The sequence below is a fragment of the Bos mutus genome, chromosome 6, assembly GCF_027580195.1.
Source record: "Bos mutus isolate GX-2022 chromosome 6, NWIPB_WYAK_1.1, whole genome shotgun sequence".
Taxonomy (NCBI): domain Eukaryota; kingdom Metazoa; phylum Chordata; class Mammalia; order Artiodactyla; family Bovidae; genus Bos; species Bos mutus.
The window spans coordinates 12,501,375-12,526,217 of record NC_091622.1 but is presented as its reverse complement, the minus strand read 5'-3'; the positions used below and the strand labels follow the sequence as shown (position 1 = coordinate 12,526,217).

General features: G+C 39.0%; 1 protein-coding gene across 25 annotated transcripts in view; it reads left to right on the top strand.

Annotated features, from left to right (window-relative positions):
- ANK2 (ankyrin 2) overlaps positions 1 to 24,843 on the top strand; it is a 700,765-nt gene that overhangs the window by 425,320 nt on the left and 250,602 nt on the right. For 19 of the 25 annotated variants that reach the window (XM_070371977.1, XM_070371972.1, XM_070371979.1 and 16 more), the window contains exon 1: positions 23,587 to 23,947. The exons of 2 other annotated variants lie outside the window; for them this stretch is intronic. In XM_070371977.1, the coding sequence (XP_070228078.1) occupies positions 23,813 to 23,947 (135 nt within the window). In that variant the 5' untranslated portion in view covers positions 23,587 to 23,812. Of the gene's footprint in view, positions 1 to 23,583; positions 23,948 to 24,843 lie in introns of those variants that run through there. 4 more of the 25 variants (XM_070371981.1, XM_070371980.1, XM_070371983.1 and 1 more) reach the window with 3 other exon arrangements.

Here is a 24,843-nt window from a genome sequence, read left to right as displayed (position 1 = left end):
AAGAAGACCATAATCTATATACATTTAAAGCTCCCCTGGTGAGTCCAACCAGAATTGAAAACCACTGCAATAAATACTTTCATGTCCCCATCATCCCTTACTCTACCCACCCCATCTTTGAATTTGAAGCAATAGCAGACCTGCTTTTAATAATCAGTATGACTCTACATTGCGATTTGAGAAAAAATGTTCCATGTGTATATATGAGACACCCTGGCGATTTTTTGAATGTTTAATGAGACTAATTGGTCTATCTAATAACCAATTAATTTTTGGGAATTTTTAAAAATTATAGGATAAAATTGCTTCACAATGTGGTGTTAGTTTCTGTTGTAAACAGCGTGAGCCAGCCATAAGTATACATGTATCTCCTCCCTTTTTGAGCCTTCCTTCCACCCTGCCCTCTAGTTACCTTTGAGCATGGGAAAGAGGAAACAGTTTTATCAGATAAGTTGAAAGGCTTTATGACCTGCATGAAGTATGACTGTCTGTCCTGGTGCTATGATCTTCAGGAATGAGGCTGTGTGTTTCTGATACATACATATATAACTAAACTCATTGAGGCCCCAGGTTGAGCAAAAATTACTCAAGCTGAATTTTTGAAAGAAGACCACTAAAGTGTGATTTAAAAGTTAAGCCTTAAATAGACTGTGCTGTTTTAAGTAAACTTCAATAAATATCCTGGGGATTTAATTGGTAATTTGGCAGCCTTGGAGACCTCAAACCTTTAGAGACATCAGCAGTTCTAAAACTCCTAAACACAAGACAACATCTACTTTTTGCTCTTTGTCCTTGACTTTGGTAGATTTTCTATATCTTTAAAATAGTATAAAATCCATGAATGTAGGGAAGAAAGAAGGAATGAGCAGCTCATAGATGAAATCTCTCTCCCAGTTCCTCAGATATCTCCTGTTAATAGTTCTAACTCAACAAGCTCTTTATGATGCCAGGGTTTTGTTTGTTTGTTTCTTTGTTATATTTTTGGTTACTTGCGTGAATATTTTACCAGCTGTTCTTTCACTCTCGTCCTCGCTCACCAGAGCTTCCAGAGTAGGCAGAAAGGGATTCCCCACTAGGTTATACAGAATTCTGAAATGGACTTTTCAGCATGTATAGCTGGACTATTGCTCCCTCCATTTTCCTTCACTTCATTAGTACCTTGCCAAAACTTTTCCCATTAGATCTGTGTTGACGCCAACTTAGCCCTTTTCTAGAGATGTCCCTATACTGTCTATTTATCATTACTATACTGCTCATATCATGAGGAACACCTCAATAAAAAAGTATGTATTATTAAGGAGAAATACCAGGGATACAGAAATTATTATAAACATATCAACCTCATCTTTATTTGGTTAGGAGAAATAGTATCATGTCACATTAATAATTTCACATTAATGTATATTCTTGGCTCTCTATATATTTTGCATGCATGCATGCTCAGTGGCTCAGTCATGTTCAACTCTTTGTGATCTCATGGACTGTAGCCCCCCAGGCTCCTCTGTCCATGGGACTGAAAGGCATACTGGAATGGGTTGCCATTTTCTCCTCCAGGGGATCTTCCTGAGCCAGGGATAAAACCAATGAGTTATATGACCTTGAGCAAAGTACTGAACTCAAATAAGCCTCAGTTTACTTGTTCATAAAATGTATAGGACTATATGGACTAATTTAGGAAATACAAGTAAAATCCCTAAGAAGAGTACATTGGGATAGCAGACACTCAGTAAAAGTACATTTTAATACTTTAATAGGTGAATTCTTCACCACCAACCCAAATAGAGACCTGTTAATTACCAATTTTAACTCATCTTTTTCACAGTTTGTCTGTAAAAAAATGTTGAAATCAGAACTACTTTGACCTTTATGTATCTTTATGTGAATAATGATGGTTTTGCCAAATTTCTACTTTTTTCAAGGGAGTTATTTAATCTCTAGATCAATTTTTTTGAGAGTAATGTGTTATTTGGTGGGTATTCTTAGGACTTCAAGCCTAGGAGACAGCGTTTCAGGAGACCCTGAGAGAACTGCTCCAAGGAGGCAAAGGGAGGAGCCAGGTTATATAGAAGTTTTGCAACAATGAAACTTAGCTTCAAGTGCTAAAGTAATATTTGATCCCAATGTATTAATAAAAAGCTAACGTAGATTATCTTAGAGTTCATGTTTGTGTTACTAATATAATTTTAAAAAATCTAATCAATAAACATCGATTAAATTTTTAAAAAGTAAATTATGTTAGCATTACAAACATGAACTCTTAAGAATCTACTGTAATTTTTTTATTAATTATAGGGATCAAATATTACTTTTGCATTTGAAACTAAGTTTAGCCACCAGTCCTTGTAAGACATTCAGCATGATTGGAGGTGGATATGGTACATAGGGTTATAAAGAACAGAAAACATACTAGAAAGCTGTTTACTAATTTAATAAGTGATATTTACATAAAATTACCAGATGCTCCTAAAGCTCCATAAAGACAAATTCGGGAGACCTGTGTATGATTGCATCTGCCAACTGTGACGCTGGGCAAACTATTAACCTGACTTCAGTTTTCTCACCTATGAAATGATGTGGCCCTGAAATCTATTAGCGATCTTTCTTGTTCCTGTATGATTCTGCAGTGTTTTCAATTGTTTTTGCTTCTCTTTATTTTTGTAAGTGATTGAGGAGTTCCATTGAATTTCCAAGTTTTCCTTCATATGATAGGAATTGCTTTGGCCTGACACTATGTCCCAGACACAGTTCCTGCAACCAAGAAGCTCTGATACCACTTGGGGTGATGGGTACAAATAATAAGAATAAAATGTTATTTGGGCCATTAAGTTGGAATGGAGATTTGTCTATTTTTGTGTATATGACGCAAGTTTTATTTAATAGACTGTGTATTTTTGTGAGCTTTTATTTGGCAGAAAAAATAATGGAAGAAAATAGTTCCTGTTGTGGTAACACTTGAAATATTCTGGAAGCAGTTAAGACAGAAGATACAGAAAATGAAGTAATCTTATGAAGTTGTGCAGTTGTTTTTTGTTTTGTATTTTAGGTACTGATTTGAGTCATTTTGCAGGAAGGAGTTTATTGTGGTTCCATTATTTTCTGTTAGAGCCTGTGTATCCTGATAATGCCGCATCTTATAAACCCACAGAAAGTATCATCATAGTGTTAATCATTTTACAAAGATCCAGTGGTAGTAATGACAGCTGCCTTTGAACTAGAGGGGGCTATGGCGCAGAGAGCCCATAGTAAGCACTTAAAGGAACCTCAGCAGTTTACAAATAATTCAGCTGTATAACTCAGTGAAAATAAGACATCTCCTGCATTCTTCTAGGGGTAGTAGTACAGACTTCCTCCTTATTTTTGGCTTCTGCCTCAAACTGTGCCAGATGCTTAATTAAACTATGTCACATCCTAACATGACTGAAACCAATAAAGTATAAGTAGAACAGGTAACCTGGAACAGGTAACCTCTTCCTCTTTGAGGAAGAGGTCACTTAGGAAATGAGAAGCTTTTGCTCAGGGCAGTTACCTACAAAGCATGGGGCTGCAAAACATGTGGGCTCCAAAGGACAGGAGTCACAGACTGGGCGTGGGTGGTGGAGAAGAAAGCCATCTGTGAAAGCACAAGTTGTCATTAATGGGGAGGAAGCAGATGACAAAGGACCCAGGAGCAGATGCCAGTCCTTTAACTACAAGCACTTTATCAGAGCACAGAAAGGACTTTGTATATAACATAAAACACTCACACTCACCCATTTAACACAAGTGGCAATATTTCAGAACTTTTGACTTTTTTACTAGAAAACAGCACTGAAAGAAGAATTTATAGTAAGCTAATATGAGAAATCTTTTTTTGCCATCAAAGGAAGCTTGATAACTGAGATGCATGTCTCCTTAATCACTGTAATTAGCCTTCACACATGAGCCTTCTGGATTATGTATTCTATAGTAAGTTGCATAAGAGTTTACAAAACAATTTGGTCCCTCCAGTGATCTTTAAAATTCTATGAAAGTCAATCAAGAAACTGAGATGATTATGCTAGAAAGTTGAACATTTTCCACTTAGAGCCACCCAGAAACTTTTATATTGTACTTATTAATTTCTCTTCTTTCTTGTGTTACATTAAAAAATATTATCACAATTCATTTCCCATTAATCCTCCTCTCTATTTCCATTATGAATGCAGATATACTTCAGCATATTGCAGTACCTTGGATAAAATAATTAAGTGAATAACTACTACAAACTAGACTTTGAGTGGTAAAGATTTTTGATTGAGTAAAAAAATAATTTATATCAAACAACATCTCTTCTAGGTAGGTCTTGAGTTTGCTTTGGTAATGTGTATATTTATTTGCTGGTGATAAAATTACATTGGCAACTAACATTTGCTGAGCACTTTTCATCCTCCCATTGGTGTGCAAAATTATAATTTTACATAGTTTGAACTCCTGGGATAATTGTGCTACTTCTCTGTCTCTTTTGTAAGTTGACACACACTGTGAATCTGCAGAACCTATACAGTATGCTCCTGCTGTTTCAGTGGTAACAAGGTATGTCTTGAGTAGTCCTTTTTCTGCCTTGGCCATGAGAATTGACTTTGTCTTTAATTTACCATACTCAATTCTCTGATTATTTTCAGAAGCAGGCATCTGCTCTCCACATACAGATAGTAACCTCACAAATTATGACTCAATCCCTGGCCCCTCCCAAAAGTATACTTCGTTTCTAGTTTCAATTTACTTTCCTACTGAATGGCCAAACTCAGTAAATTTTTTCCTTTCTGATTTCTTTGCCATTAGTCATCCGCTTGCCTACCTCAGTCTAGCTTGGTAAAATATTTAGATGTGTAATGTTGGTTCATTTATATGTGTAATGTTGGTTCACTCTCGACACTGAATTCATCGCTGTGATCAAGGGTATGATGACCTTGTAAGCTGAGCTGTTTTCAGCAACCTCCTGTAGAGAGCACTTGTACTCTGATCAGAGCACACACAAGTACTTCTGTTAACGTTCCATGCATTTTTCTCTGTGTAAGTGACTGCATGATACAGTGATAACTAAATGTCTTTACCTGGGGGGACTAAAGTTCTTTCTTTAAGCCTACATACTTTGTAGTTTTAATTTATGAAAACAGTGTCCCACATGCCCTGGTGTCATGGAATTTGACCAACTTGCTGTGTCCGTAATAATGGCTGATTTTCTTCCTATACTGTGCCACCATTGCCTAAGACACAGTAGATACCCTACCAGTTCTAAACACCTAAGTAGTATTTTTGTGTCAGCAACTCTAATTTGTCATAGCTTAGTCTTTTGAAGCAAACCTAGGAAGAAAAGTTTATTTGGTCAACTTGTGGATTGTAGCATAAACAGTTATCACAGAATCAAACAGAACCAGAAATTTTAACATTTTGTGAAAAGCTATTCTCAATTCAAGGAAATTAAGGATATTATGAAGGATGGGACAAAAATTTTTCTAGAGGAATATTTTTTATCTTCCTTTGTATATTTAAAAGTTAATGCACAGAATTTGCATCTTTAAAACCACACTAATGTTTAAAACTATAAATTAATAATTTTGTAAACTGTTAATTTCCAGTTTTCAGTGCAAATTCCCTTGTCTGCATAGTGTTTGAAACTTTCCTCTGGGGTGCATGAAGTCTGCTGCATTAGGCTGGCAACACTCTCTCATAACTCCTGTTTGCCCTGTTTCTCCTCTCAACCTTGATCCTTGTTCACACATAATAAGGGCACGCTTAGCTGGCCAAAGTCAGTAACTATTTCTGTTCTCTTCCTGCTCTATTTTGATGAATGTGACCCAGGCTTCTGTGATGAAGTGTCTGCATGCCAGTGACCCATACATGTAGCTTGTTTAGGTGTAGGCTGCATTACTGAAATCATGATTTTATCCTTTGTGAGATAGATCAAGGTTCCAGTGATTTCTAAAACTTTTGAAGGATTCTCTCCTCTGACTTAGCACGCATGCATGCATGCTAAGTCGCTTCACTCATGTCTGACTGTTTGTGGCCCTATGGACTGTAGCCCACCAGACTCCTCCGTCCATGGGATTCTCCAGGCAAGAATACTGGAGTGGGTTGCCATTCCCTTCTCCAGGAGATCTTCCCAACCCAGGGATCAAACCCACATCTCTGTTGTCTCCTGCGTTTGCAGGCAAGTTCTTTACCACGAGTGCCACCTGGAAATGGCAACCCACTCCAGTGTTCTTGCCTGGAGAATCCCAGGGATGGGGGAGCCTGGTGGGCTGCCGTCTATGGGGTCATACAGAGTCGGACACGACTGAAGTGACTTAGCAGTGCCACCTGGGAAGCTCTCTGACATGTGTGGGTTTCTCCAATGGAAAGCTGCGAGAAAGTGTACACATCATTGTAGTGCAAAAATAAAGCAAGGAACTGTGAAGCTCATTTAGACTTTAAAGACTGGCAAAGAAACTGTGGCCTGTCAGTGTATTTTATAGACTGTCAAGTGGAGACCAACCTGCAGAACAGAACACCAAAGGCATACTTCTGTTGAAACAAGCAGTATATTGTAACCGAGTATAAAACCTTCTAACATTCCTGTATGCAAAAGCATGGTAGAATTAAACGGGATTCGTCGTGAGTCTTCATATTCTGAAGAAGCAGTTTTTTTCTTTGTGAAACCACATTCATTTTCATGGAAGATTCAGGGGGTAAAAATACACACAGGCAAGATATAAAAATGAAAGATAGACTAAATGCAAAAGCTTCATACAGCTTTTGTAAAGATAAAAGCTTTAACGGTTCAAAGGCTCTTCCCATCCCCCTTTCTTCTTTGATTTCAATGATTGTGTAATTCCTTGGAGTACATAGGTCAACAGTGTGACCTACTAGAGAAGTAAAGTTGACTAGGAAATTATCGTATAAAAGAAAAAATAGAACACTGTTCTGAGATGTCACAAAATGATAAATTCTATTGCAACTTGATTAGAGGTTTGTTTTTTTTCCTTCTTCTAACTAGCTTATTTTGAAGTAGTATCTTTTCCGAGAAAACCTTTCCTTGGAGCTCTAAGGTATGATGTATATGTACACACATAGGATCTAGATTCTATACATCTGCATTTCTCAAAATTTTATTTCTCTCTACTTTTTCTCCTCCTGCGTTTCCAATATATTGAAGCTACAGTGTTGTCGTCTTACTGTAGTATGTACTTCAAGTGTACTTAAAGGAATGATCATTTTAGTAAGATTTAACAAAAGAATTTAACAAAAGAATTTAACAAAGATTTAACAAAAGATTTAACAAAAGATTTTATAAGTATGTGAAATTAAAAACAAATTTTGTAAGTTAAAAAGTATCAACATTTAAAATATAGAATCATTTCACAGCACTACTTTCTATCTTGCAACTCTGGCTTGAGACCTGATGACACGGTCTCAGTGAGACAGCCCATGAGATGGATGGGAACGTTTGGGGTCTGGCTTACGTTTGGGGTCTGGCTTTAGACCCATGGAGTTGCAAAGTCTGGGCCCAGACAGGCATGCCAGGCTTTGCTGTTGTTTAGTCACGAAGTCACGTCTGACTCTTGCGACCCCAGGGACTGTGGCCCTCCAGACTCCTGTGTCCATGGGATTTCCCAGGCAAGGTACTGGAGTGGGTTGCCTTTTCCTTCTCTGGGGATGTCCCCAGCCCAGGGATTGAATATGGGCCTCCTGCATTGACAGGCATATTCTTTATCACTGAGCCATCTGGGAGGCCCATGCCAGATGTGGTGTCACATAGTCACCTCATCCACAACGTAGAAAGCAGCAAACACTGGGGTTTGTATTGGGCGGGGGGAATATAGCAATGGGGAATTTCAGCTGCTTGGCAGTCAAGCAAACTTCTCTTCTTGGCCAGGATGATGCAACTCCACGTTATAGATTATGGGACAAAGCTTTGGTATTGGAAAGGAAAGTGTCGTAAGTGTACCTTAGAAGCTATATCACCTACAACCTTCTTCACGACAACCCTCCAACCAGAGAGAGGCACACAGACTAGATTTAGAAGGAAGGGTTACTCCTTTTTAGTGACAACATGGAGAGAAAAACGGAGAGGAAAATGAAGTTATATTTTGGGAATGACATCATTACTGGTTGTCCTTAGACACAGGTGAAGGTTCAAGGACTTGCTTCCAAATGGTTGGTAAATGAGACAGGAGAGCAGGAGAAACTTTTCCTGAAAATGACTTCATTGATAGCTACCACTAGGTGGAAACCTGAGGAAGTTTGACCCATTTGCTTTGAAATTGAGGATGAATAGAGGCAGCAAATGGGATCTAGAGAGAAATAAGACCATCTAGCCTCTGTACTTAAAAAAAAAAAATTATTCACTATATTATTTGATTCCCACAATGAAGTATATTTTCAGCCTCATTTTTCAGGTGCATAAATGAGGTTTAGAAAGATTAATTTATCTTCCCCCAAATCTCAGGGCAAAAACATCCCAGATATCCAATTCTAGAGCTCATGCCTTTTCTCTAAACCATGCTGGTGTGTACTATGGCACAATATCTAATTTTTCAGTACTTTTAAATTATATTGTGTGTGTGCTCAGATGCTCAGTCGTGTCTGACTCTTTGCAACCCCGTGGACTGTAGCCCACCAGGCTCCTCTGTCCATGGGATTCTCCAGGCAAGAATACTGGAGTGGGTTGCCATTTCCTCCTCCAGGGCATCTTCCCAACCCAGGGATCAAACCTGCTTATGTTACATCTCTGCATTGGCAGGTCGATTCTTTACCATTAGTACCACCAAACTGTAGAACAGATAAATAAGTACAAGTGCAATTCAAACAAAGAAAAATAAAGATGAGGAAAATTTATCATAGCTAACATTTCCTGAACAATGCAATGTGCCAGGTACTATGTTAAATATTTATATAGCAACTACTTCAACTCTCACAACACCATGAAATAGAAATGATTATAACCCCCTTTTGTCAAATGGAAAAATGAGGTTTAAGGAAGAAGAAAGAGAAAGCTCTCGACAGCTTGTATGCACACTTCTACTTATAATGCTGGAGAGAAAAGTAGCTGTGATGTAGGATATATAACACCAAGACACATAAAAATATTTCTGACATTTCCAGAAAGAAAGCAAGCAGGATAGAGCAGCCTCTTAAGAGTCATGATGTGGTTTACACTATATCAAGTTCTTCAATAGGTTATAGAAAGAAGGACAAAGCGATTAAAATTATTAAGTGCTCAAGTATGACTTGCATCTCCAACAATCAAAATAACTTCAAAGCAGATGTCTAAGGCCTAGAGGTCTCTACGAGGAATATGTTGTAAGAGTGGAAGACAGATGAGGTAGGTCTCATAGAGCTGTGAGTATCAAATAGCTGATTAAGTTGAAGTCAGTTTGTCAAACTGTGGATGTAGGTGGTTCTAAATTTTCTTGAAAGTTAGTTTTTTCACTGGACCGTAGAGAGAACCCAAGGACAAAAATACAAAACAAACTGGAAAAGGAAGATCACTGAGTCATTGTTGACTCTGGACACAAAAAGGTATATAGCACGTAAAGGTCTTCGGGTGCCCTTTCGGCTTTGCTGAGCAGCGAGGACCAGGGTCTGTATGTTGTCTCTGTAACACAGGGAGATCGATCGTGCTGTACCTTAGCGTGCGCTAATAATAAACTGAACTATTTTGGGTTCCAGAGCAAAGAGAAGCAAACTTTTAAGAAATGATTTTTAACATTTGATCCCCAAAGCAGCTAAAATCAAATGTTATTAAAATAGAAAGAACACATTACAGCAAAATTGACATTTTAAAATGTCAGTGGTTAGAAAGCTACATTCGCACTTATCGATGTCATAAGTTTATTCTTAGTCAAATAAAACATTACCTATGTGTTTATTAAAATTTGACAAAAATCTGATTAGAATCTTGCAATATAATCCTATGAGTTATTAAAATATGAAGTTAGGAATAAATGTTATTGCCATAGGCATTTAGAAATTGTAAATTGTAATTTTAAGCTTCAGAATTATCATAAGAAAGAAGGCAAGACTTTGAATTTTTGTGGTGCTCCTTTCTTCAGGACACATATTTACTGCAATTAGCATATATCAGAATTACTGGCAGCTAATAGTGGCAAATATCAGAGAGTTCCACTTGAGAACTTTAACTGATTATTTTTTGTGAACTAAAGTTGCAAATGCAAATCTTTTCTATGAGTACTTACTGTAGACGGATCACTATGGGGTGTTTTCACACTTATGGATTTTCTGTGTTATCGGTTGTTTGCAAATGTTAGTGTTTTTCACTGAAGGTTAGATATGTTAGAAATAAGGGTACATGTGAAGAAATAAAAACTGGCGAGAGGAGATGGAAGTGGGTTTCATAGATTGGAGCCAATGTCAGAGGAGGTCCTGACTGTATAGAGGTGATGGCCATGAAGAGGATTAGATGTGACAGTAGAGGCAGGGATTTATTGATAATCTATCATCATCAATATAAAAGAGCCAATAATGCAAGAGTACAGAGCAGCACCCCAGGTGGAAAGAAGGGAATGAAAATAGGTTTCTACCACAAGTAGCACATTAGAGACCCAGAGTGGCCAAACCACACAGCGGTGTGTGTGTGTAAACATTCATTGCAAGAGTAATCTATTTGGGCCTCTAGAGAACAGTCATTGCATTTTTCTGGCATTAGCAGTGATTACTCTCCATAGGTTTTAGGCATGGATGAACTATCCGTGATAAAAATCAATGGTTTTTCTCTTAATAAACCATATTCTGGTTTGTGGCTACTTTTGTGGTCATTTGTATTTTTGTTCTTTTCACTCCTGCTCATATGCAAATGATTACCAGTAGGTTCAGTGCCTAGACTGTTTCATGACAAAAATTAAACATCTGAAAAAACAATCATATGAGAACTGACAGAATAATAATATGAACAAAACCAAGGATAACTGGTAATTGAATAGTTTGCTGTGGATTGCAATTCTCAGAGATTTATTGAAGGATTTCTGTATGTACATCAGAAATATTACACATTTGCCTCTTTTTATATAAATGATATATTTGGAGTTGGCTTATACTGCTGAATACATATTAATGAGATGAATGAAATGTTTTTAAAAACCAATTTTATTTTAAATGTGTTAAGGAAGATTTTTATTTTTTTATATATTCAATAATCAATTACAAGTGGCTGCTATATCAGAGGCCTTATCAGAAGCACTGGAGACAAATAGAAAAATAAATATATAATGAACTCATACTCTTGTGAAGGAGACAGGCGTGTAAAAAGATGACTACAGTTCAGTGTAGCCATCACTGTGATGGTTCTGTTTGCAGTAGGCCCTTAATCCTGTTGGCCAGGCAGGGCTTCCAAGAAAAGTCTTGCAAATATAGAGGGAGGGAGGGAGGGAGGGAGGGAGGGAGGGGATCCAGATGCAATACTAGTTGTTTATAAAAGTCTGGAAGAAATTACAAGAGAAAAGGCTGAGGTAAAGGGAGGAGGGGAGCAGATCCTACAGGACTCTGCAGACCACATTAAAGATTCTCCCTTTTATCACGAAAATTGTGAGACGTGTCCTGAACAGGTTTAAGCTTTGGGAAGATCACTCTAGCTATGGTTTAGAGAATGGATTGGAATAGAGCGAGGCTACAAGTAGGAAACTGTTTAGGAAGTGGTTATAGTAAAGCAGCCAGGAAGTGATAAATTCCTGACGTAACACAGTAGCAAGTGAAGTGAAGTCGCTCGGTCCTTGCGACCCCATGGACTGTAGCTTACCAGGCTCCTCTGTCCATGGGATTTTCCAGGCAAGAGTACTGGAGTGAATTGCCATTTCCTTCTCCAGGGGATCTTCCCAACCCAGAGATAGAACCCCGGTCTCCTGCATTGTAGACAGACACTTTACCGTCTGAGCCACACAGTGGCAAAGGGGTGTACAAAAGTAGCCTCTTCAGGCCTGGGTGTATGGGAAAGGGAACGTTAACTACATCAGCAGTTTCCAGCTGGAGCACCAAGGCGTGCAAGGGTGCTGCTCAGGGAGCTGGAGAAGACAGGGTCGGGAGTGGGTTTGGGGGAAACAGTGGCTCAGAGGAGAGAATTTTAATGACCTGGGAAAGCCCTGAGCATGTTTAAATGCTAACCTTTAAGATCTATTAGAAAGGAGAACCTTTTTTAAAAGATTTTAAAAATAACCTCTCTTAAAAATACTCAAGATTTTGAAACAGATCTGTTTTCATATCATATTTACGTTCCCTCTTTCCTTCCTTTCCTTCTTTCTTATCTTCTGCAGAGAAGATATCATTTGCTGAGCTCATAGCATGATTTATAGGTTATAACTCTAAAGATTAAAGACATACTGCTGCTGCTGCGAAGTCGCTTCAGTCATGTCCGACTCTGTGCGACCCATAGACGGCAGCCCACCAGGCTCCTCCGTCCATGGTATTTTCCAGGCAAGAGTGTTGGAGTGGGGTGCGATCTAGTACTAGCATAAAAGTCTGTTTACCGTCAGTTCAGTTCAGTTACTCAGTCATGTCCGACTCTTTGCGACCCCATGAATCCCAGCACACCAGGCCTCCCTGTCCATCACCAACTCCCTGAGTTCACCCAGACTCATGTCCATCGAGTCAGTGATGCCATCCAGCCATCATCCTCTGTCGTCCCCTTCTCCTCCTGCCCCCAATCCCTCCCAGCATCAGAGTCTTTTCCAGTGAGTCAACTCTTCACATGAGGTGGCCAAAGTACTGGAGTTTCAGCTTTAGCATCATTCCTTCCAAAGAAATCCCAGGGCTGATCTCCTTCAGAATGGACTGGTTGGATCTCCTTGCAGTCCAAGGGACTCTCAAGAGTCTTCTCCAACACCACAGTTCAAAAGCATCAATTCTTCGGTGCTCAGCCTTCTTCACAGTCCAACTCTCACATCCATACATGACCACAGGAAAAACCATACCCTTGACTAGACGAACCTTTGTTGGCAAAGTAATGTCTCTGCTTTTGAATATGCTATCTAGGTTGGTCATAACTTTCCTTCCAAGGACTAAGCCTCTTTTAATTTCATGGCTGCAGTCACCATCTGCAGTGATTTTGGAGCCCACAAATATAAAGTCTGACACTGTTTCCCCATCTATTTCCCATTAAGTGATGGGACCAGATGCCATGATCTTCGTTTTCTGAATGTTGAACTTTAAGCCAACTTTTCCACTCTCCACTTTCACTTTCATCAAGAGGCTTTTTAGTTCCTCTTCACTTTCTGCCATAAGGGTGGTGTCATCTTGCATATCTGAGGTTATTGATATTTCTCCCGACAATCTTGATTCCAGCTTGTGTTTCTTCCAGTCCAGAGTTTCTCATTATGTACTCTGCATATAAGTTAAATAAGCAGGGTGACAATATACAGCCTTGACGTACTCCTTTTCCTATTTGGAACCAGTCTGTTGTTCCATGTCCAGTTCTAACTGTTGCTTCCTGACCTGCATACAAATTTCTCAAGAGGCAGATCAGGTGATCTGGTATTCCCATCTCTTTCAGAATTTTCCACAGTTTATTGTGATCCACACAGTCAAAGGCTGTGGCATAATCAATAAAGCAGAAATAGATATTTTTCTGGAACTCTCTTGATTTTTCCATGATCCAGCAGATGTTGGCAATTTGATCTCTGGTTCCTCTGCCTTTTCTCAAACCAGCTTGAACATCAGGAAGTTCACGGTTCACATATTGCTGAAGCCTGTCTTGGAGAATTTTGAGCATTACTTTACTAGCTTGTGAGGTCAGTGTAATTGTGTGGTAGTTTGAGCATTCTTTGGCATTGCCTTTCTTTGGGATTGGAATGAAAACTGACCTTTTCCAGTCCTGTGGCCACTGCTGAGTTTTCCAAATTTGCTGGCATATTGAGTGCAGCACTTTCACAGCATCATCTTTCAGGATTTGGAATAGCTCAACTGGAATTCCATCACCTCCAGTAGCTTTGTTCGTAGTGATGCTTCCTAAGGCCCACTTGACTTCACATTCCAGGATGTCTGGCTCTAGGTCAGTGATCGTAGCTCATTATTATACAGGTAAGAATAAATATCAGCATGGCAGCTAGCAGCACTCTGTCCAGTATTCATTCTTTATCAACATGTGGCCAATAGCATTGTAGCTCAGAGGACATAAGACTAGACTGACACTATGAAGACTTGAGTTTTCAGTATTAATTTTATGATATTTTAATTTTCATGATTTTTGATTGGCTATAAAATTATTCTGCCTTCAAAAGATACAGGACATTATTAAAACTTAAAAAAAAACTTTTTTACTTTTCAGGGAGACTGACATTTAATCAGGATATTTATTCATTTAAAAAATTTACTGGAGTATAGTTGACTTACAATTTTGTGGTACTTTCTGCTGTACAGCAAAGTGAATCAGTTACACATATACATGTATTCACTGTTTTTAGTTTTTTTTCCCCTATAGATCATTATAGAGTGCCGGTAGAGTTCTCTATGCTATGCAACAGGTTTTTATTAGTTGTCTATTTTATATGTAGTACTGTGTATATGTGCTTCCGTGGTGGCTCGGACAGTAAAGGATTTGCCTGCAGTGAGGGGAGACCTGGGATGGAGACCTGGGATCCATCCCTGAATTGGGAAGATCCCCTGCAGGAGGAAATGACAACCCACTCTGGTATTTTTACCTGGAGAATCCCATGGACAGAGGAGCCTGGCAGGCTACAGTCCATAGGGTCGCAAAGAGTTGAACTCGACTGAGCAACTTTCACATTCACATGTGTACATATCAATCCCAATCTCCCAATTTATTCCTGCCCCCATTGGTTGCCATAAGATTGTTTTCTATATCTGACCAGAATATTGCAGTATAAATAATATATGAAAATAAAGTTGTTTGTACTTTGAGGTGCATAGAATACATTTGTTCTAGAGAGAGCTTAAAATAGATTCTCAATTAATTATCATTTGGACAATGAAATCAGATGCTTTCTGGTGCTCTAATTTATCACAGCCTTGGAATGAATTCAATTTAGTCTATCATCTTATAGTTGTAGTTCACTGAATTCTTGATTAAATGCACACTCAACAAGTACTTTTAAAAGAAAACTGCCGCTAAGTCACTTCAGTCGTGTCCGACTCTGTGCGACCCCATAGACGGCAGCCCACCAGGCTCCCCCGTCCCTGGGATTCTCCAGGCAAGAACACTGGAGTGGGTTGCCATTTCCTTCTCCAATGCATGAAAGTGAAAAGTGAAAGTGAAGTCACTCAGTGGTGTCTGACTCTTCACGACCCCATGGACTGCAGCCCACCAGGCTTCTCTGTCCATGGGATTTTCCAGGCAAGAGTACTGGAGTGGGGTGCCTAGTGATACCATATTTTACAGTCAAACTTGGATGAAACTAGTTGTTTCATTGTTTTAATATATTATAAGAATATTGGGTACCATACTCATAATAATTCAGTTTTATTTGTAATTTTGATAAATACTCATATCTGCTCCAGTTTGGTTAGATACTTAGTTTGAAGTTGAATTTGTTCTTAATTGATCAATACTTGGCTATAGCCTGACAGTCTGTTTCAAATGGTGTGTGTGTGTGTGTATACATTTGCCCTTATTTTGTTTGGAAAATATTATTTTAAAATATTTGAGACCAACAAATTAAAATATCTGAGTATGTAATTGCATTGAACTGGACTCTGTTTTACAGCTGAAGAATTCTTGCAGTAATGACAAATTGATTAAAACATTTAAACCATCATATTGGATGGCATAACCCCCAAAGTTTATGAAAAGTTGCTATTTCTCTGGACCCTCCAAGGTGAATGTACAAACTGAGACTATAAATGCATGTAGCTTAATGCCTGTGAACCATCAAAGGAAAACATTGTCCAGATTCTGAGTGAAGTGAGAATTGAGAAGTACGGAAAGGATAAGTAAATTTTTATTTTTTTGTCTCAGTTATGGATAATTAATTTGAGCTTCCTGGTGGGATTTCCTATATGCTTAATAGTAGAACATTATTTGAAGAGATTGAATATAAATTCTTACTAGTAGAGCTCTCCTGTTTACCTTGTCCTAAGGTTCAAGTCCTGTGTCTAATCACTGTGGTGTTCAGAGACCTCTTTGATAGGTAGGTCTGGAGAACCGTGGCAAACAATGGACAGAACAGAGCTGGTCAGCTTTCTCCGCAGCCTTGGAGAATGTTGTTCCTTTGAACACTAGACTGTCCCCATTAACTGATCCACAGTTGTGCTCCACACCATTCATTGATTTTTACATCACCTTAACAGAGTCCTTTTCAGATTCCCTTTGTCAGCTGTCTTTCTCGTTTATAGGTGGAAATTTACAAGAAGTGTTAGTAAACTAAAACCAGATTGTAGTAGAGCCCTCTACCTGCTTTTTCATTTTTGTCACTTGGCCCTCTCTATAAACAATGCTTGTTGGGAACCCCTGCTTTAGTTGTTACCCTCTTTCTGAGTATTATGTTCGCACATAGTTTTCTTCAGAAAAAGTAGGAGTGCACAATGGCTAAATTGTTTTATTCATGTTGTGTTTCAAAGTCCAGTTTAATATGACAGGCCATAGAGCTGGTCAAATGGCCCTTTAGACCACGTTTGCACACCCTACACTTCTTGCCTCATGGTCTCTTGAGTGTCAGTCAAAGACATTTATTGAATGCCCGCTTTGTGGTGGGCATTGTGTGGAGTAGCCTTTAGAAAACTTCTCAAGTTGTTAGCACTGTTTATTAAAGAATGTCCTCCTTTATGCACTAGACGTGAAGAGCCAGCAGTCTGGAATGAAAATAATTACTGGCAGGAATGTAAAATTAAATTGGTTAATTGATGTTTGTGGGCATATGAATAGCTTGGCAATATTCATCTTGATTAATTTATGTACAGCGTAAACAGTAAAATGCCTTTGCACTGACCTCAGTTAGGAAAGTTATGCCACATGTTACTACAGGGAATCTAGTGTAGATCTATAAATTATGCAACGGTTTTTCTGATCGATCAATTATATAACAGTTCTGACTGGTGAAAATCATTATATATTTAACTTCTAGTCAAAGAAATGACATTGAATGCATCCAGACAAGGGAGAAAATAACATGCTGCCTTGGTTGTTGCACAGTGTTCCAGTTTTATTTCCACAGGTCAGTGGTTCCAAAGTTAGAAGAACCTGTCCTTGGTTCCGTGTGGTTGGGCATGGAGAATTTTGCACACAACTGGAGTAACAAAATACTACTTTAATCAGATAAATACATTTGACCATAACAATTAGTCTTGAATTGGGGGAAAAAAGCAGAAAGACAGAGATGGTTTGTAATCTAAGCAGATTTCTAAATTCAGCAGAAAATAAATCTTGCATATTAAGTAGCCTTCAAAATACAATCAAAGTGTTAACTAAATATCATGTTAGATCAGTACACTTTGTACATGATAGTTCAGATTAAGAGAGATTCTACCTTCAGTTTTTCATCTGTGTAATAGATATTCCCGAAAAACCCTTACTACTTGGAAGAGAGGGAAAAAATTAATTTCCACGATTCTGAGTGAAATTTTCTTTCTGATTTGCCACTTTTAAGAATTTTGGCAAAATATTTTTCTTTCAGTATTTTGAATATGATAGCACTTGCCCTTTAAGAACAAATGAATCAAAATATTTGAGGGAAAATGAAACCCCTCCTAGCATTTGCAGTTGATTTTCAAAAACATGTCCTACAGAGTCCTATAAAGCTATCCTACCATGCCCATTTTGGTGAATGAGACCATTCCAAGTGAAAGTTCTATTGCAAATTGTGAAATATAGAATACTGGCAGGGTGCAGTTTCCAAAATGTTTGAAAGTTTTCAGTGGGGCTCATATTCAGAAAGGGTGGGGCAAAAGGAAAAGAGTCTACATCCTAGATCCCAACAAAGAGTTGGCCATATCTCACACTATATGGAGAAGGAAATGGCAACCCACTCCAGTGTTCTTGCCTGGAGAATCCCAGGGCTGGGGGAGCCTGGTGGGCTGCCGTCTACGGGGTCGCACAGAGTCGGACACGACTGAAGCAACTTGGCAGCAACTTAGCACACTATGGTCCTTTCTTCTGTGTTAGTCTCCCAGGGAAATGCTGTGCGTCATAGTCAGCTCCTAGCCAGGGCCCGTGATGCAAGACGCTGAGGAGTTCTTATTCTTTTTGTTTGTTTTTAACGCTAATGAACTGAATAGATGTCACCTTCACTCATCACTCTGTATTAGATGTATGTTCAAATGTTAACTTGTTTCATAGAAGTAAAGGGCTTCAGAGCTGGAAGGAATTTAGCAATCATTCAGCCTAACCCCCTTATGTTAGAAAAGAGAAAATGAAAGCCCTGATTTGATATTGGTTACACACATCTGCACAGGTATATTAGTGGTAAAACCAAAATCTAGGATTAGTTACTGCTAGCTATGAGGTCTTTTCATGCCCCTGTAGCTGTGATCTAACTCTATAGGTTAACTTGTAGAAGCTTGACAGGTATTTCTTCTCCAAGGTGTTAGTTTTCTGCTGATTCTTTAATCATTGCTTCTTACTTAGGAGGTGAAATGTAAAACTACAGGGGGTGATTTTCAGATTTGCCACCATAGGGACTGCAGGAGCTACTTTCAGAAGATTAGAGCTGAGAAGATGGCCTTTGTTCTCAGTCCTGAATCACTTCTCTCTTGATGGATTTGAAACACAGCAATATAGGTGAAATAATAACAGTAAAAGTACCTGGGAATTTATGAAGATATTGCAAATATGTCACATCGCAGGTGTCTTTAATTTCACTTTCTACATCATACACCAAGTTCAAGTATTCTGCTCCTAGTGTGGCCAAACATGCAAATATTTGCTTTCTGAGTAATTTGCCCTAATGACTTTGGAACATTTTTGAGAAACAGTGGTGACATTGTTCTCCCCTAGCAGAAAACATACTCCTTGTTGTATCCACAGAGATCCTAGCACTCTGTGGGCATACTGTCAGGACATGGGTGCTGCACTGCTGCTGCTGCTGGTAACTTGCTTCAGTCGTGTCCGACTCTGTGCGACCCCGTAGACAGCAGCCCATCAGGCTCCCCCGTCCCTGGGATTCTCCAGGCAAGAACACTGGAGTGGGTTGCCATTTCCTTGTCCAATGCATGAAAGTGAAAAGGGAAAGTGAAGTCGCTCAGTCGTGTCCAACTCTTAGCGACCCCATGGACTGCAGCCCACCAGGCTCCTCCGTCCATGGGATTCCCCAGGCAGGAGTACTGGAGTGGGTGCCGTTGCTGCACAGTATGTACTAACTTGCCTTCTACATGACACCATGTTAGGTGTACACATTGTCATACCACCCAAGACTTCGTAACAGACTTGTCTGGCAGTCACTCTTACTTAAGCACTAGGTGTGAAACTGGAAATGTCGTAACTTCTGAAGTGATGCCTTTTTCCGTGGACACTTCCCATCGTTTCATTTTGATCAGACTGACAGCATCAGACCACTGGCAAAGTTTGGAATGTGAAAGCTGTTTGTTGGAAGTTCTGTTTTAGTAGCTATTATGTCTTCCAAGTCAATACTTTGACTCTAAAAGCCAGAAAATAGAAAGTGTCAGCAGTTACAGGAGCACCAGTCTTGTGTACTTTTCCTTTGCCCATTTTTTTCAGCCACTGAACTTTGGCAATGGGATTTTGGTACCACTATGGGACATATTTTGGGCTGCTCAAATGATAGCAGCGTGGATATTATAGTCAACAAACATGACATTTCTCTTCTGGGAAAAGAATGAGAAGATGTCCCTGGAATAAAAATGTAAGAAAAGGGTTGAAGATTGATTTCTAGTCATTTAGAAAAAGTATCTTCTAAGAGTTGGTAACAGCTTCTTTGTTGGAATATTTTTTTCTTTTGTAACAAAACACTACAAATTCTTTTCTAGGAAGATTTACCTAAACAATGTTAATTTTTTTTCAAAGACTAAAAAGGGTGTTTATTGCAGATCTGGAAATAAAATTAAAGATTTGTCATGTTTAAAATGTTCATAATGATTAAATCTGTCCCTGTTAATGTAGGAAAGAACAAGTTTAGGTCAGTGTAGTCCAGTTAAATATTGAAGTTACAAATTGTGCTCCTATCTGCGGCTACCTTTTATTCATTTACTTAACAAACATTTAATACTCTTGTGTGGGTTTTACCCCTGAGAAGGTCAGTGAGAGAGATGAATATTATGTAAAAAGACAAGAGCCAATGGTAGTCTCAACTTTATTAAAGATAGAACAAATAGAAAAAGAGACTAACATAGATGTAATTAAGACTTCCAGAAGGAAGTGAATTTTAAGAGTTTTGCAAAAGACAATAAACTTGTATTGGCAGAGGAATGGCAAGACATGCTTGGCTGAAAGAGAAACAAAATCTAAGGCTCCATGGTGGTAGAACAGGTAATGTATTAACATGGCAGAAGCATGCCAGGAAAGACTTCATGCTGGAAGTCCAATACTTTTCAGCACTGGGAAAGTATTTTATCAAGCACCTAAGAACATCTTTTCCAATCTGGAGTAGTTAAGTTTTTCTTTTTTTTCAACATGGTTTAGTACTGATTTTCAGATCTCAGCTCAATGAAGGCTCAAGGAGGCTAGAGAGAATTTTTAGGATTTGCTTCCAGTTATTAAGTTGCATAATTCTATATAAAAAATTGAATATTAAATGTCTTGTTTAAAGAAAGTCAACTAATTGATTCTAAAGGTGGGGATAAATGGCTGGTGAAACCTTGATTTATATTTTGAATAAAATACTTCATATATATCCAGGAAGAAACAGCCATTGTAAGAGTTTGTAATGCATTGTAAGGCTTTTAAGTACCTTCTAGAAAAGAGAGGGAAATTTCAAACATATCCTTTTGATAGAATTGGTAACCACATTGTTAAACATCATAGCTTACCTTATTCCTACAGAACATGGTTCAAGTATATGGAACATTTGATGAAAAACTACCATACTATGCAAATAGTTTATTTAAGAATAATTCGGGCAACATGGAAGGCTGTTGCTTGATATATCTCAGTTACCAATCCAATCGTGTAACTGATACTGAAACTCCATCTTTTTTAATACCTTCATCCAAACCTTTAACATTTAAAGTGTTTACCTTATGTTCCTCTTTAACATGAATGAAGAAATGTCCACCCCTCCATCCTAATATTGTTGGTTCAGTCAATTAAAGAAAAAAGTGTGTATATATATATATACACACACATACACACATATATACTGTGCTGTGTTTAGTCACTCAGTCGTGTCCGCTCGTTGTGACCCCAGGGACCATAGTCTGCCAGGGCTCCTCTGTTCATGGGGATTCTCCAGGCAAGAATACTAGAGTGGGTTGCCATGCCGTCCTCCAGGGGATTTTCCCAGCCCAGGTATCAAAAGCAGGGTCTCCTGCATTGCAGGTGGATTCTTTACCAGTTGAGCTACCAGGGAAGCCCATATATATGTATACTTAAAGCTGATTTGATCCCTGGGTTGGGAAGATCCCTTGGAGGAGGAAATGGCAACCCACTCCAGTATTTTTGCCTGGAGACTCCCATGGACAGAGGAGCCTAGTGGGCTACAGCCCATGGGGTTGCAAATAGGCCGATACAACTGAGCATGCATGCGACACAAGCAAATAGCTGATTCACATTGTTGTACAGCAGAAACTAAGACAGCATTGTAAAGCAATTATCTTCCAATTTAAAAAAAAAGAAAGAAATCAAATGTTAAAACAAAACAAAAATAAAAACCAGTATTGGTAAAAGAAAAGCAGCGTGAGGCTCTTACAAAAGTCAGCAATCCAAAAGTGTCATTCTCAGGTTGAAGTTCATAGAGTTTTGGACCGCAATATACAGTGATAGACTATTTCAGGACTGACATTTTTAATGGAAAAAAATGACAAAGCATGTTTAGTTTTTTTTTTTAATGACAAATTGAAAGGTGAGCTCTATTTATCAAGTGTAATGTGTTTAATTCATAAGTATCTTCTACTTCCTGTTTTCCACAAATGATTATTTTCAATTCAGTTGAAAACATTTAAGCATTTACTGTTTAATATGTAACATATGGATGGATGATACAAAAATCAAAACTCCCTACAAGTGAATAGTTTAAAAACCTATTTGGAAGAGAAAATATGCATACACAAAACAAATAACAATTGAGGAAAGACAGAACTACTAAAATAACTAAATATGTAAATTTTAGAGGAAATTCTATGGGGGGAATAAAGTTCAACCCATAATACGTGTTAGTCACTCAGTCGTATCCGACTCTTTGCGACCCCATGGACTGTAGCCTGCCAGGCTCCTCTGTCCATGGGACTCTCCAGCAAGAATACTGGAGTGGGTTGCCATTTCCTTCTCCATCAACCCATAATGCTATGCTATGCTATGCTAAGTCACTTCAGTCGTGTCCGACTCTTTGCGACCCCATAGACGGCTGCCCACCAGGCTCCCCCGTCCCTGGGATTGTCCAGGCAAGAACACTGGAGTGGGTTGCCATTTCCTTCTCCAATGCATGAAAGTGAAAAGTGAAAGTGAAGTCGCTCAGTCATGTCCGACTCCCAGCAACCCCATGGACTGCAGCCTACCAGGCTCCTCCGTCCATGGGACCCTCCAGGCAAGAGTACTGGAGTGGGGTGCCATTGCCTTCTCCGATAATAGTCTATAACAATGTCTTGATTTTTTTTAATCATAACTGGCTTTAAAACCTATGGTGTATTTGCTGTGTTCATCTCAGTAGAGAACAATTTCTTTCAAAATCTGTAATATGGTTTCAAAGACAGTATGTATTGTGTTGAAAACCATTCTTGAATATCTATTATAAAGCTGAGTGAAACATTTTCAAAATAGTACAAATAAAAACAAATTATGTAAAAAGTGTTATTTACTCAGTCTGACTCTGCGACCCCGTGGACTGTAGCCGGCCATGCTCCTCTGTCCATGGAATTCTCCAGGCAAGAATACAGGAGTGGGTTGCCATTCCCTACTACAAGGGATCTTCCTGACCCAGGGATCCAGCCCTGGTCTCCTGCATTGCAGGCAGATTCTTTACTTTCTGAACCGCCAGGGAAACCCGAAATGAATTATAAATGAAGCAAAATGTTTGTTCTTCCTGAAATGCTGGTAGATAATGAAAAACTGTGGATAACTTATAAAATTTCAAACATCCATATTGGTGTAAAATGAGCCATTTTGATCGATGTTTTTCCGGTGGACTTTAAATGCTGCAAGCATGGTTAATTGTCTTCTGTAAATGATTATGAAAAAAAATCTGTTTAAGCCAAGAGGCTGCTTCTTGGTTTATGCAATTACAAAAGTAATTTTTACCTGTTATGTTGGTGAAGTGAGGTTAGCAGCCTTGGTGTTCTGTGTGAGTGGAAAGACTGAGGGGGAAAAATCAAAGGCATTCATTGAGTAATGCAGGAATTCTATGTAGAGATATTGTACACAGCAGGAACTTAAGTCCATGTGTAAAGCAGGCTGCTCGCATGGTGAAAAATAAAACAACACCGCCCCCTCCCCTGCCCCGCCTTGGCCTCGCCCCCCCTCACTCCATTGACATGCATAGCTGGCCTGGTAGGTGTAAAAATAGACTGGCAGCGCCTGAATTGGAAATGGTCACCGAAGGCAGCCTGCAGTTGCTGGGGTTTTGAGTTCTCTGACACCAGCAAGCCAGCCAGCAGATGGGGAGAACTGGTGAGGGGCGTGTAGGGGAGTTGAGCAGAGGAGCCAAGGATCGCCTGGATGAGTCGTCCACGTTAGTGTCCCCCTGGGAGCCCTGGACAGAGCATAGAGTGCAAGGACGGGCCTACTGACAGCAGGAAGACTGGAACTGAGATGGGGAATGCAGCTCTCTGCCCGGCTTGCCATGCGGATAAGAGCGTAAGAGCACAGGGACACTTGCAGGAATTGGACAGAACCCCAGACTACTATGGCTGTAACGGCGAGGACACCAAAGAACTTGGGCCGCGGGTAAGTTCTAAGCTACAGACCTAAGGAGAGGAGGATGGTGGCATAAGAATCAACATTGGACCTCATTGGTTAAACCTCTGAACTTCCTGGAAGGAAGCTGACAGAATAAAACCAATGTGATCAAACCAGCTGACTGCCTCTGGTTCTGTGGCCTGCTGCTGTTTCCTCTTCGTGATCCACAAGGTTCATGTTTGACTTTAGCGATGAACTGACATTTGGGAGTATACAAGGATGCCATCTCTTTAATTTAAAATTTACAAAACTGAATATATATTTTATTATGGAGTGACTCGCAGCAGTATTGCACAGATTCACTTACATTCAACCGGTTAATATATTTTGCCTGTTTATATATTGATAGTTGATTTTTCATTAGGATCACAGATTATTTTTGAAAAGCACATGCTAACTTCAAATCTCAGTTTCAGCCTATAAAGGCATTTTTTCTTCTAATATTTAATTGACGTCAGTGAAAAGCCCTTTAAATATTGTTTTGATTATGATAATAATATTTTGTTCAGAGTCCTAGAGAAGTTGAGCCATCACTTATTTAAGTTGACTTACATGCTTTAATAATTCAGTCGTGGTAGGTTCCCTAAACTGGTAACAAAGGCTTATTGTGAATTTTTTTGGTGGGGGAGAGGGCCAGAAATCTTTCTGAAATATTTTGATTTTCATTTTTGCTGGAGGATAAAGTGTATCTTTGATCTGTCAGATGCAGGAATTTGACCTGCATTGCAAGGCATTTATTTCAGAGTGAAACCATGAAACTAAGATAAGGAGGATTTCCGAATCAGAGAAGCATACTTTGTATTAATACTTTGAAGTGTGTGCCTGATGTTTCCAGGAGTGAGGACTTTAAGGGAGACTCCCTATTCTCTTTGGCTTTTACTCTG